Consider the following 13,984-nt stretch of genomic DNA (forward strand, 5'->3'; position numbering starts at 1 on the left):
ACTTTAAATAAAGCAGTCTTGATTACTCCTAATGAACCTAGAGAAAAACTTGAGGATAATTCCAAACCTATAATCTCATTAAATTATACAGTTAAAAAATGAAAATTAGGTTGACAACTTTCATATAATCAAATTGGCTACACAGGTTTTCAGTTAGACTTTTTTTTATTGTTCTTCAATGGGCTTACTAGTTGTAATTTCTTTTGTGAGTTGCCAGTGTATGTCTTCCTTTGCTCATTTTATTCAGGTCTTGAAATTTTTGCTTTTCAGTCTGTATATAATTTATAGGGAATGTAATGTCATATCTTTGTTTCCAAAGGCTTTTAAAGAAACAGTTTTTTCATCGGGCACTAAAAGTAATGAAAATGAAGTATGAGAAAGACATAAAAAAAGAAAAAGAGAAAGGAAAAGCTGAAAGTGGAAAAGAAGAAGATAAAAAGAGCAAGAAAGAAAATCTAAAGGATGAAAAGACAAAAAAGGAAAAAGAAAAAAAGAAAGATGGTGAAAAGGAAGAATCCAAAAAGGTGATTTCAACTAAAATTAAGTAAAAATCAAAAAATTATTACTTGCACATTAGCACTACTGGTGTATCAGCACTTTAAAATATTGCACAACAACCACTTAAACCACATTAGGATTCTTACAAATACTGTGGTTGAGAATTTTGATTTCTGTGTCTCATATAGTGAAACTTTGACTATATGGATGTTACATTGCTTTTTGCTTCTTTGCAAACGTGTTTTCTTCTATTCAACTTGTTTTTTAATAGGAGGAAACTCCTGGAACTCCCAAAAAGAAGGAAACTAAGAAAAAATTCAAGCTTGAGCCACATGATGATCAAGTTTTTCTGGATGGAAATGAGGTGAGAGTATCTAGCTTATAAGTAGAAATCCAATTTTCCATAGGAGTTTTTAGAATTATCTTTGATGCCTTCACTAAGAAAAGAAGTAATTCAGATAAATTTAACCATGTAGATACAAAATCTACTTTTTAAAAGTGAATGTCTCTGAATTTAGATTTATAAAAATTTTTTTAAATCAATCTGAATCGGGTTCAGCTGTCTATGATAGATAGGAAACATGAAATAACAGTGGCTTAAAACAAAACAGATACTTGTTTCTCTCTCATTAATGAAATCAGAAGGTAAGCAGATATGGCAGCTCCAGGGTGGATCTGAACTTTTCCGCCTGTGTGAGGCAGTTAGTAAAGATTACCTCATGGTGCAAAATGACTGCCAGCCTTATATCTGCATCCAGAGGAGGGAAGGAGAATGAGGGACATGCTTCCTTTTTAAGGATACTTTCCAGGAAGCTGGCGATTTTATTTCTGCATGTATTCCATTGGCCGGAACCTACTCATATGGTCATGCCTACCTGCAGTAAAGTCTTAGAAATATGCTTTTTATACTGGATGGTCATTTGCCCGGTAAAGTATAAGATTCCCATTAGAATCAAAGGAAAAAAAGTACAATGGTTAAGGAGGGACACCTACAGGTTTCTGCCTCTTATAGACACACGACTATCAGGGTCTAAAATTTTCAATATTACTTGATGCTTTACTCAAGGAGATCATTTTTATTTATTTAATTTAGTGGCTTATTTTTATGGTTGTAGCCTTCCATGAAGACCACTTAATTTAGTCATTTAACCAATACAAAAACATTTACTTATATACTGGCCATTGAGTTGTTGTGAATTTCTTGCTATACCTAATACAAAAGTAGTATAAATAGAAAGCAGTGGTTCCTGGAGCTATGAGCTTGAAAATCTGGGAAGGCTTTTCACAAAACATGTGCACTAGGCTCATTCCAGGCATACTTGCATGAGGATCTCTAGGGTGGAATCTATAGTAAGTGAGTGTGTATATGGATGAGTGTGTGTGTTTTGTATAATGTATCCCTGGGTGATTCTGGTGAACCCCTGCTTAAGAACCAATGTAATAGAAGACCACAGGTCTTTCTTAATGTGAAAGCGCAAATACCTTCAGTTAAACATCAGGCATTGGCTATATGCGAAGTCGTTTTTATAGGTGTTGGGAATAACATGATAAATAGGATAAAATTATCTTCTTGGAAGCTCTTATAGTCTAGCAAGCATACAAGCATTTAAACATGGTATGGGCATACCTCATTTTATTGTACTTCTGTTTATTGTGCTTCAGAGATAAAGTTTTTTGTTTTTTTTTTTGTTTTCAGCAAATTGAAGGTTTACAGCAACCCTGCATTAAGTCTATCAACTCCGTTTTTCCAACAGCATTTGATCACTTTGTGTCTGTCCCATTTTGGTATTTTTCACAATATTTCAAACCCTCCTCCAGCAAAAAAATTAAGACTCACCAAAGGCTCAGGTGATGGTTAACATTTTTTAGCAATAAATTATTTTTTACTTAGGGTATGTACATTGTTTTCTTAGACTTAATACTATTGCACACTTAATAGACTATAGTATAGTGTAAACATAACTTTTACATGCACTGGGAAACCCCAAAAAAATGCATTATTGCGGTGATCTGGAGCTGAACTGGAAATACCTCTGAGGTACACTGTATATATTATATAGTACAGTATAGTATAGTCCATGCCTGTACTATATTACAGCATGGTGAGTATTATGATGGGAGAATACCAATTAGGGATAGGTAATTTAATCAAGAGAGGATAAGAAGCGTCTGGAGATTCTGGACACTTGACCTGAGCCTTGAAGGATGACTGGTAGATTGCCAGGTACACTGCAAAGGAGTTATAGGTCTGTTAGACAAAGGAAGCTTTTTCCTGAGCAAAAGCATGGGTGCTTGCATTCCCAAAAAGGCTAAGATTTTATTCTGTAGAAAGAAGCAGGCTTTGAAACTTTTAAAGATGGGAAACATCTTTAAAAACTTGTTTCTTTAGAATGCTAAATGGCAGAAGTGATGTCTGTGGATCCGATTTCCAGGATAAATGTGCAGCATTAAAAAAGAGAAATGTTAGAAAAAGAAGCAAATCAAAAAGCAGTAACCAAGAGCGCTAGTCAAAATAGAACCAGGAGGGTTTCCCTGGTGGCACAGTGGTTAAGAGTCCGCCTGCCGATGCAGGGGACACGGGTTCGTGCCCCGGTCCAGGAAGATCCCACATGCTGCGGGGCGGCTAGGCCCGTGAGCCATGGCCGCTGAGCCTGCGCGTCTGAAGCCTGTGCTCTGCAATGGGAGAGGCCACAACAGTGAGAGGCCCGCGTACTGCAAAGAAAAAAAAAAAATAGAACCAGGAAATGGAAGAGTACTGTTATTTATAGAAACTGAGAGATAAAACTAAGAGTTTTATGGATGATGAACAGAGTTCTGATTATTCTAAATGAAGTAAATTTCTGTTTTCTAAAGTAAGCTTTAAAAGCAGTGGTTCCCAGCTTTGCAGCTACAGACCCTCCGTGGGGAGCTGGCAATGAACTTATTGCAGGGAGTCATAGAATCTTTATGTTCACTGAGCAAGATCTTTAATAATGGTTCTTTGCTTCTCATCAGTTGGGTGGAATTGAGAGCTGCTGGATCTTTAATAGGGCCTGACTGGAATCTATCATAACTGTGCTCTTAGACGGGTTGGTTCTACTCTACTCATGCCAGTATACATCATTACATTAGGGGCAAAAAGGCTGTACAATTGCTGGTATTTAGGTTGAATAAGTAATGGTTAAGTAATTGTTTGCACACAGGAGTAAACTGTTAAAAGCATGCAAGTACATAGAAATGTACTTAAATGTGTTATGTAATTTATAGTTTTTAAAATAATTTTCTAACTGAATGGATACCAAAAGAAACACTGCTACTAAAGGAATAGTCTTTGGAATTTGTTTACCTTTAAAAGTAGTTCTTATATGTTAAGAGGTTGGAAGTAACTGTTCTAATGTAACCTTAGAACTTTAAGCACTGAGGTTTCTTGATTCTTCTAGGTATTTGTGTGGATCTATGACCCAGTTCACTTTAAAACATTTGTCATGGGATTAATCCTTGGTAAGTACAATCTCTAAAATTTAGAAAGGGATATAAACAACGCAGAAGCCAGAAAGAAAATATTTAACATAAAATAGTTATTTTTTTAAAGTACATTTTAAATAAAGCCAGAAGATAAATGATAAACTGAGGAGAATATTTGCAGTACATCTTTAAGAGATTAGCAACCTGCTAGAAAAATGGTAAAGGTAACTCACAGATAAAGAAATACAGTGACTGGACTTCCCTGGTGGCGCAGTGGTTAAGAATCCACCTGCCAGTGCAGGGAACATGGGTTCGAGCCCTGGTCTGGGAAGATCCCACATGCCACAGAGCAACTAAGCCTGTGTGCCACAACTGCTGAGCCTGTTCTCTGGAGCCTGTGAACCACAACTACTGAGCCCACACGCCTAGAGCCTATGCTCCACAACAAGAGAAGCCACCGCAATGAGAAGCCCACGCACCGCAACGAAGAGTAGCCCCTGCTCACCACAACTAGAGAAAGCCCGCATGCAGCAACGAAGACCCTACGCAGCCAAAAATAAAATATAAATAAATAAATAAATTTATTTTAAAAAAGAAATACAGTGACCAATAATTGTGAGTGATACTTAATCACACTCATATTAAATACGAATTAAAGTAACAATGATTATCAAGAGAATTATAAAGTTTAATAGTACCTACTCTTAGTGAAGGTCCAACACTTAAGAAAAACCAATACTCTCCAATAATTGATGATATGTCCGTTATTTTATTTTTTATGGAGGGCAGTTTGGCAGTATCTTCCAAATTTTAAATGTATACACGTGGACTCAACTATTCTACTTCTAGGAATTTATGTCATGGCTGTTCCTAATATAGTTGCACAAAGTATCTATTCAGAAATATACATTGACCCTTTATTCTAATCCAAATCCCTCAGACTATATTTAGGAGGGCCATTAGCAAATATCTTTCAAGTTTTTATTTTTAATTTTTACATTTTATTTATTTTTTTATACAGCAGGTTACTAGTCATCAATTTTATACACATCAGTGTATACATGTCAATCCCAATTGCCCAATTCAGCACACCACCATCCCCACCCCCCCGCGGCTTTCCCCCCTTGGTGTCCATACATTTGTTCTCTACATCTGTGTCTCAATTTCTGCCCTGCAAACCGGTTCATCTGTACCATTTTTCTAGGTTCCACGTACATGAGTTAATATACGATATTTGTTTTTCTCTTTCTGACTTACTTCACTCTGTATGACAGTCTCTAGATCCATCCACATCTCAACAAATGACTTAATTTCGTTCCTTTTTATTGCTAATATTCCATTGTATACATGTGCCACAACTTCTATATCCATTCGTCTGTCAATGGGCATTAGGTTGCTTCCATGACCTGGCTATTGTAAATAGTGCTGCAGTGAACATTGGGGTGCATGTGTCTTTTTGAATTATGGTTTTCTCTGGGTATATGCCCAGTAGTGGGATTGCTGGATCATATGGTAATTCTGTTTTTAGTTTTTTAAGGAACCTCCAGCTGTTCTCCGTAGTGGCTGTATCAGTTTATGTTCTCAGCCAACAGTGCAAGAGGGTTCCCTTTTCTCCACACCCTCTCCCGCATTTGTTGTTTGTAGATTTTCTGATGATGGCCATCCTAACTGGTGTGAGGTGATACCTCATTGTAGTTTTGATTTGTGTTTCTCTAACAATTAGTGATGTTGAGGAGCTTTTCATGTGCTTCTTGGCCATCTGTATGTCTTCTTTGGAGAAATGTCTATTTAGGTCTTCTGCCCATTTTTGGATTGGGTTGTTTGTTTCTTTAATATTGAGCTGCATGAGCTGTTTATTATAGTTTGGAGGTTAATCCTTTGTCCGTTGATTCGTTTGCAAATATTTTCTCCCATTCTGAGGGTTGTCTTTTCGTCTTGCTTATGGTTTCCTTTGCTGTGCAAAAGCTTTGAAGTTTCATTAGGTCCCATTTGTTTATTTTTGTTTTTATTTCCATTGCTCTAGTAGGAGGTGGATCAAAAAGATCTTGCTGTGATTTGTGTCCAAGAGTGTTCTTCTATGTTTTCCTCTAAGAGTTTTATAATGTCTGGTCTTAAATTTAGATCTCGAATCCATTTTGAGTTTATTTTTGTGTATGGTGTCAGGGAGTGTTCTAATTTCATTCTTTTACATGTAGCTGTCCAGTTTTCCCAGCACCACTTATTGAAGAAACTGTCTTTTCTCCATTGTATATCCTTGTCATAGATTAGTTGACCATAGGTGTGTGGGTTTATCTCTGGGCTTTCTATCTTGTTCCATTGATCTATGTTTCTGCTTTTGTGCCAGTACCATATTGTGTTGATTACTGTAGCTTTGTAGTATAGTTTGAAGTCAGGGAGTCTGATTCCTCCAGCTCCGTTTTTTTTCCCTCAAGACTGCTTTGGCTATTCGGGGTCTTTTGTGTCTCCATACAAATTTTAAGACTTTTTGTTCTAGTTCCATAAAAAATGCCATTGGTAATTTGATTGCATTGAATCTGTAGATTGCTTTGGGTAGTATTGTCATTTTCACAATATTGATTCTTCCAATCCAAGAACATGGTATATCTCTCTATCTGTTGGTATCATCTTTAACTTCTTTCATCAGTGTCTTATAGTTTTCTGCATACAGGTCCTTTGTCTCCCTAGGTAGGTTTATTTCTAGGTATTTTATGCTTTTTGTTACACTGGTAAATGGGAGTGTTTCCTTAATTTCTCTTTCAGATTTTTCATCATTAGTATATAGGAAAGCAAGAGATTTCTGTGCATTAATTTTGTATCCTGCTACTTTACCAAATTCATTGATTAGCTCTAGTAGTTTTCTGTTGACATTTTTAGGATTCTCTGTATAGTATCATGTCATCTGCAAACATCTTTCAAGTTTTAAATGCCTTTACCCTTTGACCTAATAGTTACACTTCAAGGAATTTATCCTGTGCTGTAATCACAGTTGCACACATGTACATGTACATTGGTATTTGTTGCCCTCTTGTCTATAATAGGATAAAACTGGAAACAGATCAGGTCCCTCAGTAGGAGGATGGTGAAATAAATTTCAGTGCAACTGTGTGCCAGAATATCATGCAGCTTTTAAAGAATTAGATAAGACTAATTCTTATTAGTACTCACGAAAAGATATCTAGAATAGATTAAATGAACACTGTAAAAGAGTAAGAGTGTTATAAGCTCATTTTTGTAAAAAAAAAAAAAATTCTGTGTAGCTAGTTTTAATTGTATATAGGCAGTTTCTGGGAGTACAAATAAATCATAGTAATTAACCTCTGGGGAATGGACCAAGAATTGGATGAAGACTTCACATTATACCTTTTGGTTTGTTTTTTATTTTACTGTTTTGGGTTTTTTGTTTGTTTGTTTGTTTTGGGTTTTTTTTGCTTCTTTTGTTACCATAGGTATGTGTTATTCCTGTAAATTTAGTGGGGCGGGTATAGGAGTAGAGGGAGGGAATGATTTAACAAGTAGAAAAAAATAGTAGTTAAGCAAGTTTGATCAATATGATCATAGGATCCCGTTCAAAATAATAAATCCAATCCTTAGCTTATAAATGAAATAGCTAGAATTTGAATTTGAATCCTGATCTCTTTTGCTATAAATACCTAAAAACCAGATCTTTCTTTTGATTGTTCCATGTGGTTCCACTGTACTTAGAAAAAAACTGGAGATGCTTGTATACAGCTTCCCTAACTACCCAAAATGATCTGTATCAGAATTTCCTGGTGAGCTTTTCATTGGGTAGATGTCAGAGCTTCACCCCAGAACCAATCTCCAGGGAGGGATCTTTGGAATCATTTTTGGTTAGTTCTGTTGTTTGGTTGCTGTTTCTTTAAGCTTCCCTATTTGATAGACAGATATCTTATAGTCAAAAAGTTGACAGCAGCAGCAGTTGATCATTTAAGGAGCTAACAGTCTCACATTTTTAGACAATACTTTTTTCTAATTATATATAATTTATACTAGAAAAATCCTAATCTAATTTAAAAATAGTAGTTAAACTATGAAATGGTTGATAATCCACCATTTTTTACCTATAAAAATGGCAATTTTATATGTTTCAATATGGTTTTGTTTTATTTCTCCCCCTAGGAGTATATTCACTGTTATGGCAACTAAGCCATTTAAAATTTTAATCTAAAGGTTATGTATGTAACTTTTTCATTTCTTGTTACAGTGATTGCAGTGATAGCAGCCACCCTCTTCCCTCTTTGGCCAGCAGAAATGAGAGTAGGTGTTTATTACCTCAGTGTGGGTGCAGGCTGTTTTGTAGCCAGCATTCTTCTCCTTGCTGTTGGTAAGTATTGTTATTGATAAGACTGACCTCGGTAAGAGGTAGATATTGAGCAGTTTGGACTATAATCTGGAGCTTCAGTAAAGTTTAACAGCAAAATTAATGTAAGTGAATCAAGAAATATATGGGCCTACTTTTTGGGTCATATCCCAAAACTGACTCAGGCTTGAAGTAGTATATGTGCTTGATTAGATTTGGTCTGTTGTGTTGAAAGGATTTAATATGTCTCAGTCTGCAAATAGTTATGCTTTAAGATTTAACTACCACAAGGACTTCAATATTTTTACAGTGGTTGATCATTTATTAGACATAATATTTTCAGTAAACACTTTTTTTTTACTTAAGGCAAGTGAAACTTATTTTAAACATTTACATTTTATACAATAAATGATTGTAAACAATTGATATGCCATTTTTAGTAAAAATCAGTTTGTACCATGTACCAAGGTAAATTCTTGATGCATTAACAGGTTGTAAAATGCTGTTTAAAAATCAACAAGAAAATGTAAACAATGTTATTTTATGTTTCTGGATGATTGGGGTCTTTCATGGCTAAAATAACAATATGAAAATAACCCAATTCAAAAGAGGAAATTCAAAACAATTGATTAATAAATATATGAAAAATACTCATCACTAGTTATCAAATGATAAAATTAGGATAATGTGGTATTTTTTGCTTATATAATTAGGAACTTAAAAAATTTTTTTTGTTTTGTTTGAAATGGAAATAGTGCCAAGGAGGGTTTGACTATAAGGAAGTATGCCTAGGGCTTCCCTGGTGGCGCAGTGGTTGAGAGTCCGCCTGCCGATGCAGGGGACATGGGTTCGTGCCCCGGTCCGGGAAGATCCCACATGCCGCGGAGTGGCTGGGCCCGTGAGCTATGGCCACTGATGCTGTGCGTCCGGAGCCTGTGCTCCGCAACGGGAGAGGCCACAACAGTGAGAGGCCCACGTACCACAAAAAAAAAAAAAAAAGTATGCCTAAATATAAATGGTGGTGGTAGTTTTGAATGATTTTAATGTTCTTCTTTACACTTGTCTGTATTTTTTACAATGAACATGTTACTATGAGAAAAAACAAGTATTATTTTGCTTAAAATTCTAGTCTTTGAAGATTTTCCTGTATAGGGTAAACTGGTCTAATTTAGTTTTTCATTTTGGGAAAGAAATAGGAATTTTTTTATGCTTGTCTAAAGCTCTTTAGTGATTTTTTTTTTAACCTTATATATAATTCTTTGAACCATCGAGAGCTTATGTTGGTATATGGTACTAAGTTCTGATTATTTTCCTCAAATGACAAATAAGCTTTTCCACCAGAACATATGGGAGTACTTCTTTATAGAAATGTTTTTAAATATCCACATTAATGATTTAATATCTGTTTTTAGAGGACATGATTTGGCCAAGATTATCTGAGGAGGGTGTGTGTTACTCTGAGATTCCATGATGTGTAATGTAATAGATTCTTATGTTATAAAGCATTACTGCTATAGCCCTAAGCAGTTTCCCTCTGCACATCCCTTCACCCTGGACATCAAAGTGTCCTGAGTTGGCGCCACCAGCCATGGACCTAGGAATTCATTGAGTATTTTCATTCAGTTCATCTTGTTTATGGGCCTCCATTTTTTTCTGGGATCTCTGACTGTGTGTGAGGCCTTTTTCATCCACCTTTCAGTTTTTCCTTCCTCTAGCTTAGTCACCTTGAAAATAGCCCCTGAAGTTTTTGCATATAACAGCACACTTGTAGGCCAAGAAATAATATCTAAGAGTGTGAAGCAGGTAATTCGTGGTAGTGTACTACCTGCATCAAGAATTAGAAGCCATAAACTTTTATCTGCCATTAGATATACTAATCAAGTTGGTGTCTTCTGGTTCCCAAATCTCTGAAAATTTAGAAGCGCTTTGAAATTTTTCAGCAAAGGTTTAACTGCACTGAATAGAAATAACCCACTTGGTTATCTTTTATTTAAACCAATATTTGCAATAATGTATGGTTATTATCTTGTTTTGCTTTTTAAAGTATTGTTTATTCAGTAATGTTTTCTATAATTTTTCATTTTAAATACAGTATGGATTTAAGTAGCATTGTGCATTAAGTAGTCTTGTGAATCAAATCAGAAAATAAACCCAACGTTTTCATTGCTTCTCTTAGAAAATGTTGTTTCTCTTGGAAAATTCCAAATATACTTTCAAATGGTTTTGATCTGTACCCCACTTATAAATTGGAGATTTTTTTAATATTATCTCATGAAGTATTATATATTGGTCAAAATTATATTTGGTGCTACTTTGAATACATGTTCTTAGTATTGCCCTTTAAAATAAGATCTTTGCCGATTTTCTAAATATGTCACTTTTAGTATAGAAGTGGTATGACAATACATATCACAGTGGTTTTCTCATGATTCCTCTCCTTTTGCCCCTGATAATAATCTACTGCCACATAGAGAAAAACTGTAAAAAATGTTAGAATTCTGCTATACCCAGTTTATATATGGCATTAGAATTTGGATTTTATTTGCCATTTCGATATTGCTCTTTCTTGGATTTGAGGCAAGATTTCATATTATGAACTGTCTGTCTTAACAACCCTTCAAAGCATATCATAACATCATAATTCTATTTGGAGGGGAAAATATGCAGCCTCCTTAAGAGATGTTCATTATTTTTTTCAGTGGGGTTTATTCACTGATTATTCCATAATTTCAAAGCATATTTGCCTTTTCTGTTTGTACCACAAAAGATACTGATGTATACACACACAGTCTTTCAGAATATTTATGTTCTTTTGTGAAAATAGAAATTACTGCTTTATAAAAGTCAGGGCAGCTATAACCATTTTATTTGTCCAAAGCAATATAATGGAAGAAACATAGATGAGCTTTTCTCAGGTCTTATTTGAAAACAATGATATAATTATCAGTAAAGAAAACAAAAAGTAAAATAAAACCAAAAACCTGTCATAATTGATTAGTCCATAACATTCACATAATCATGACCTTAAAAAAAAAAAAAGAAAAACCAGGCAAATCACTCACTCAGCTCTTCAATATGTTTGGTAAATTAAGAGAAAACTATATGAAATATTGGGGTTTGTGTTTGTGATAGCTCATTACTATAAACTTTAAAATTCTCAATTTCTTCCATTATCTAAACCGCAGTTTTGTCATATATTGCTCTAAAAGAGTAACTTCAAACCTATTTGTTGAAGCCATCTGGCTTTCATTAGCATTGTATGTTTCCTAATATTGGGAGAAGGTTGGTCCTTAAAATAAACAGAAATTATATACTTATTTAAGAAACTCGTAACTTCTGGTAAGACATTATCTTATTGTTCAAAAGTATTTTTTCTTAGAAGACTTATCCTTTAGGCAGGGTAGGCACATGCCTTGAACTCAAGATACATTTAGGGGCCCACGGAAATTGTTTCATTTTCATTTCTTTTAAAATCAAAAGTAATAATATATACACATATATCATAGTGAACCTGTGCAGGATTATATTTGTATTTGTACCAGTATGGTCGGAAAAGCAGAATTTTTAATATTTTTTAATGAAGGAATTGCCTTACAAAGGCAAAAGTGTCTGGGGTCTAGGGAAGTCATGGTGCAGCCCTGCTTTCTCCTTTTTAAGGCTGCTTAAGGTATCCTTCATCCTGCATTTATTTCCTTTTTCTTCTACCATGATCTCATGTACTTCAGGGTCCAACTGGCAGCTGTGCTTATTGAACTATAACATAGCCAAGTGCATAAATCATAAGTATATCCATGAAACAGCACCCGAATTAAAAAATTATAAAAGCAATTTTTTAATGGCATTGTAGCGTTATGCCCTCAAGTTCAGAGAAGAATGCTCTGTGCCTAGAATACTGTTGATAGCTGCTAAACTAGGATTTAATTGTTTATACTTAAGGTGCATGTAATATGCAAATAATAAAACTCTGAATGTTTTCCCACTTTTGCATTAACAAATATTCTGTGCTTTCTGAGTCAATGCTTGAATTATTCAATTAGAGAAATTTTTCTCCCACAGCTCGTTGCATTCTGTTTCTCATCATTTGGCTCATAACTGGAGGAAGGCACCATTTTTGGTTCTTGCCAAATCTGACTGCTGACGTGGGCTTCATTGACTCCTTCAGGCCTCTGTACACACATGAATATAAAGGACCAAAAGCAGACTTAAAGAAAGATGAGAAGTCTGAAACCAAAAAGCAGCAGAAGTCCGACAGTGAGGAAAAGTCAGACAGTGAGAAAAAGGAAGATGAGGAAGGAAAAGTAGGACCAGGAAATCATGGAACAGAAGGCTCAGGTGGAGAACGGCATTCAGACACAGACAGTGACAGGCGAGAAGATGACCGATCCCAACACAGTAGTGGAAATGGGAATGATTTTGAAATGATCACAAAAGAGGAACTGGAACAGCAAACAGATGGGGATTGTGAAGAGGAGGAAGAAGAAGACAATGATGGAGAAACAACTAAATCTTCACATGAAAAATCATAATCTGACTAATTTGGGGACTAAATAAGTGCAAGAGGTTGGATTTTCTAGGTTGGCTGATCATCATAATGTACACGTGACATTTGTAGCCTTCTTTAAATCCATTTACTGAAGTGGATTTGTCATCCAAGCAGTTATATTCAGCCCCTCATTTCATGTAATACTATTATTGGTACAGTCTAAAGCCATTTGTAAGTTTTATCTATTTGATAATTTTACAGTAAATAGGTCTCATTTATTTTGATAGTTATCAAAGGTGCACTTTCCACAGTGACATTTACATTAATGACATTTTTTGATAGTTGTATGGCTTTTTACTGTTAGACTAATCAAAATAACTAAAAGGGATAAAAACAAACACCAACATTTCAGATTATGCATAGTTCTGTAGCCATTTCACAGTTTCTTTAAGGTGAAATGCTTAAATTATTGTTCTTGATAGTTTAGCTTTTGTTGATTATAAAATTATACCAGAAAATTTCCAAGATTCTGAGTTAGCAAGGTTCAAAAGCATTTTGTGGAAACAAGCCAACTAGTAATAATGCAGCAACACTTAGTTTAACTACAAATTCTCCTTTTCCAACTTAGGAAATCCAAACTGATTTGTACGACTGATTCAGAGTAAGGTGGTCATCTCCAACAGAGGAAGCAAGAAGCGTTGGCTGGAAGGTGATGGCTCTTCTTCCCATTTCCTTGTCGTAAAGTAAAATGTATTCTGTACATAATTTACAAATAAACATTTTATTTTAATTGACTTCTTATTTAGACATTTTCTCAGAACTTAAATTTGTAAAATTAAGACCATTTAAGCATATGTTTTTAGAGAAACGGAAGTTTCAGTAACCCACAAAACATCTGTGATCTTTCTGCAGCAGCTTCAGTTTTGTGCCAACATTCCATGTATTTGAATATGAATTAAAACGATCCTTATTAAATAAGAGCAGACTTAAAGTAGCTGTTTGTACGCCTTAATGTTCATTTTGATTTATCTTAAATCTCTACATTCAGAAATGGGGTGCTGTATTATCAGACCAGGAGGACTGCTATGAAAGATAATTTACTGTTCTAAAATATCAATTTAAAATAAAGAACATAAAAGCAAACATAAGAGAACCATTGGACTCTTAATTGCTTTAAACTAGTTTTGCAGTTTGATTTCATGTCTTGCAAACCTTAGTTACAAAAAAATCTTTAGGAAAAA

General features: G+C 34.9%; 1 protein-coding gene across 3 annotated transcripts in view; it reads left to right on the forward strand.

Moving 5' to 3' along the window:
• SEC62 (SEC62 homolog, preprotein translocation factor) overlaps positions 1–13,537 on the forward strand; it is a 29,506-nt gene extending 15,969 nt beyond the window's left edge. The window contains exons 4-9 of one of the 3 annotated variants that reach the window (XR_004483642.2): positions 320–524; positions 770–862; positions 3,918–3,978; positions 8,165–8,284; positions 12,317–12,974; positions 13,372–13,537. Coding sequence is in view for 2 of the 3 variants with exons in the window: in XM_033429558.2 (XP_033285449.1) it covers positions 320–524; positions 770–862; positions 3,918–3,978; positions 8,165–8,284; positions 12,317–12,786 (949 nt within the window). In the remaining variant the exon portion in view is untranslated. Of the gene's footprint in view, positions 1–319; positions 525–769; positions 863–3,917; positions 3,979–8,164; positions 8,285–12,316 lie in introns of all 3 variants that reach the window. The other 2 variants (XM_033429558.2, XM_049709796.1) reach the window with 2 other exon arrangements.
• Positions 13,538–13,984: the final 447 nt, after the last annotated feature.

The sequence above is a fragment of the Orcinus orca genome, chromosome 5 (assembly GCF_937001465.1).
Source record: "Orcinus orca chromosome 5, mOrcOrc1.1, whole genome shotgun sequence".
Classification (NCBI taxonomy): Eukaryota; Metazoa; Chordata; class Mammalia; order Artiodactyla; family Delphinidae; genus Orcinus; species Orcinus orca.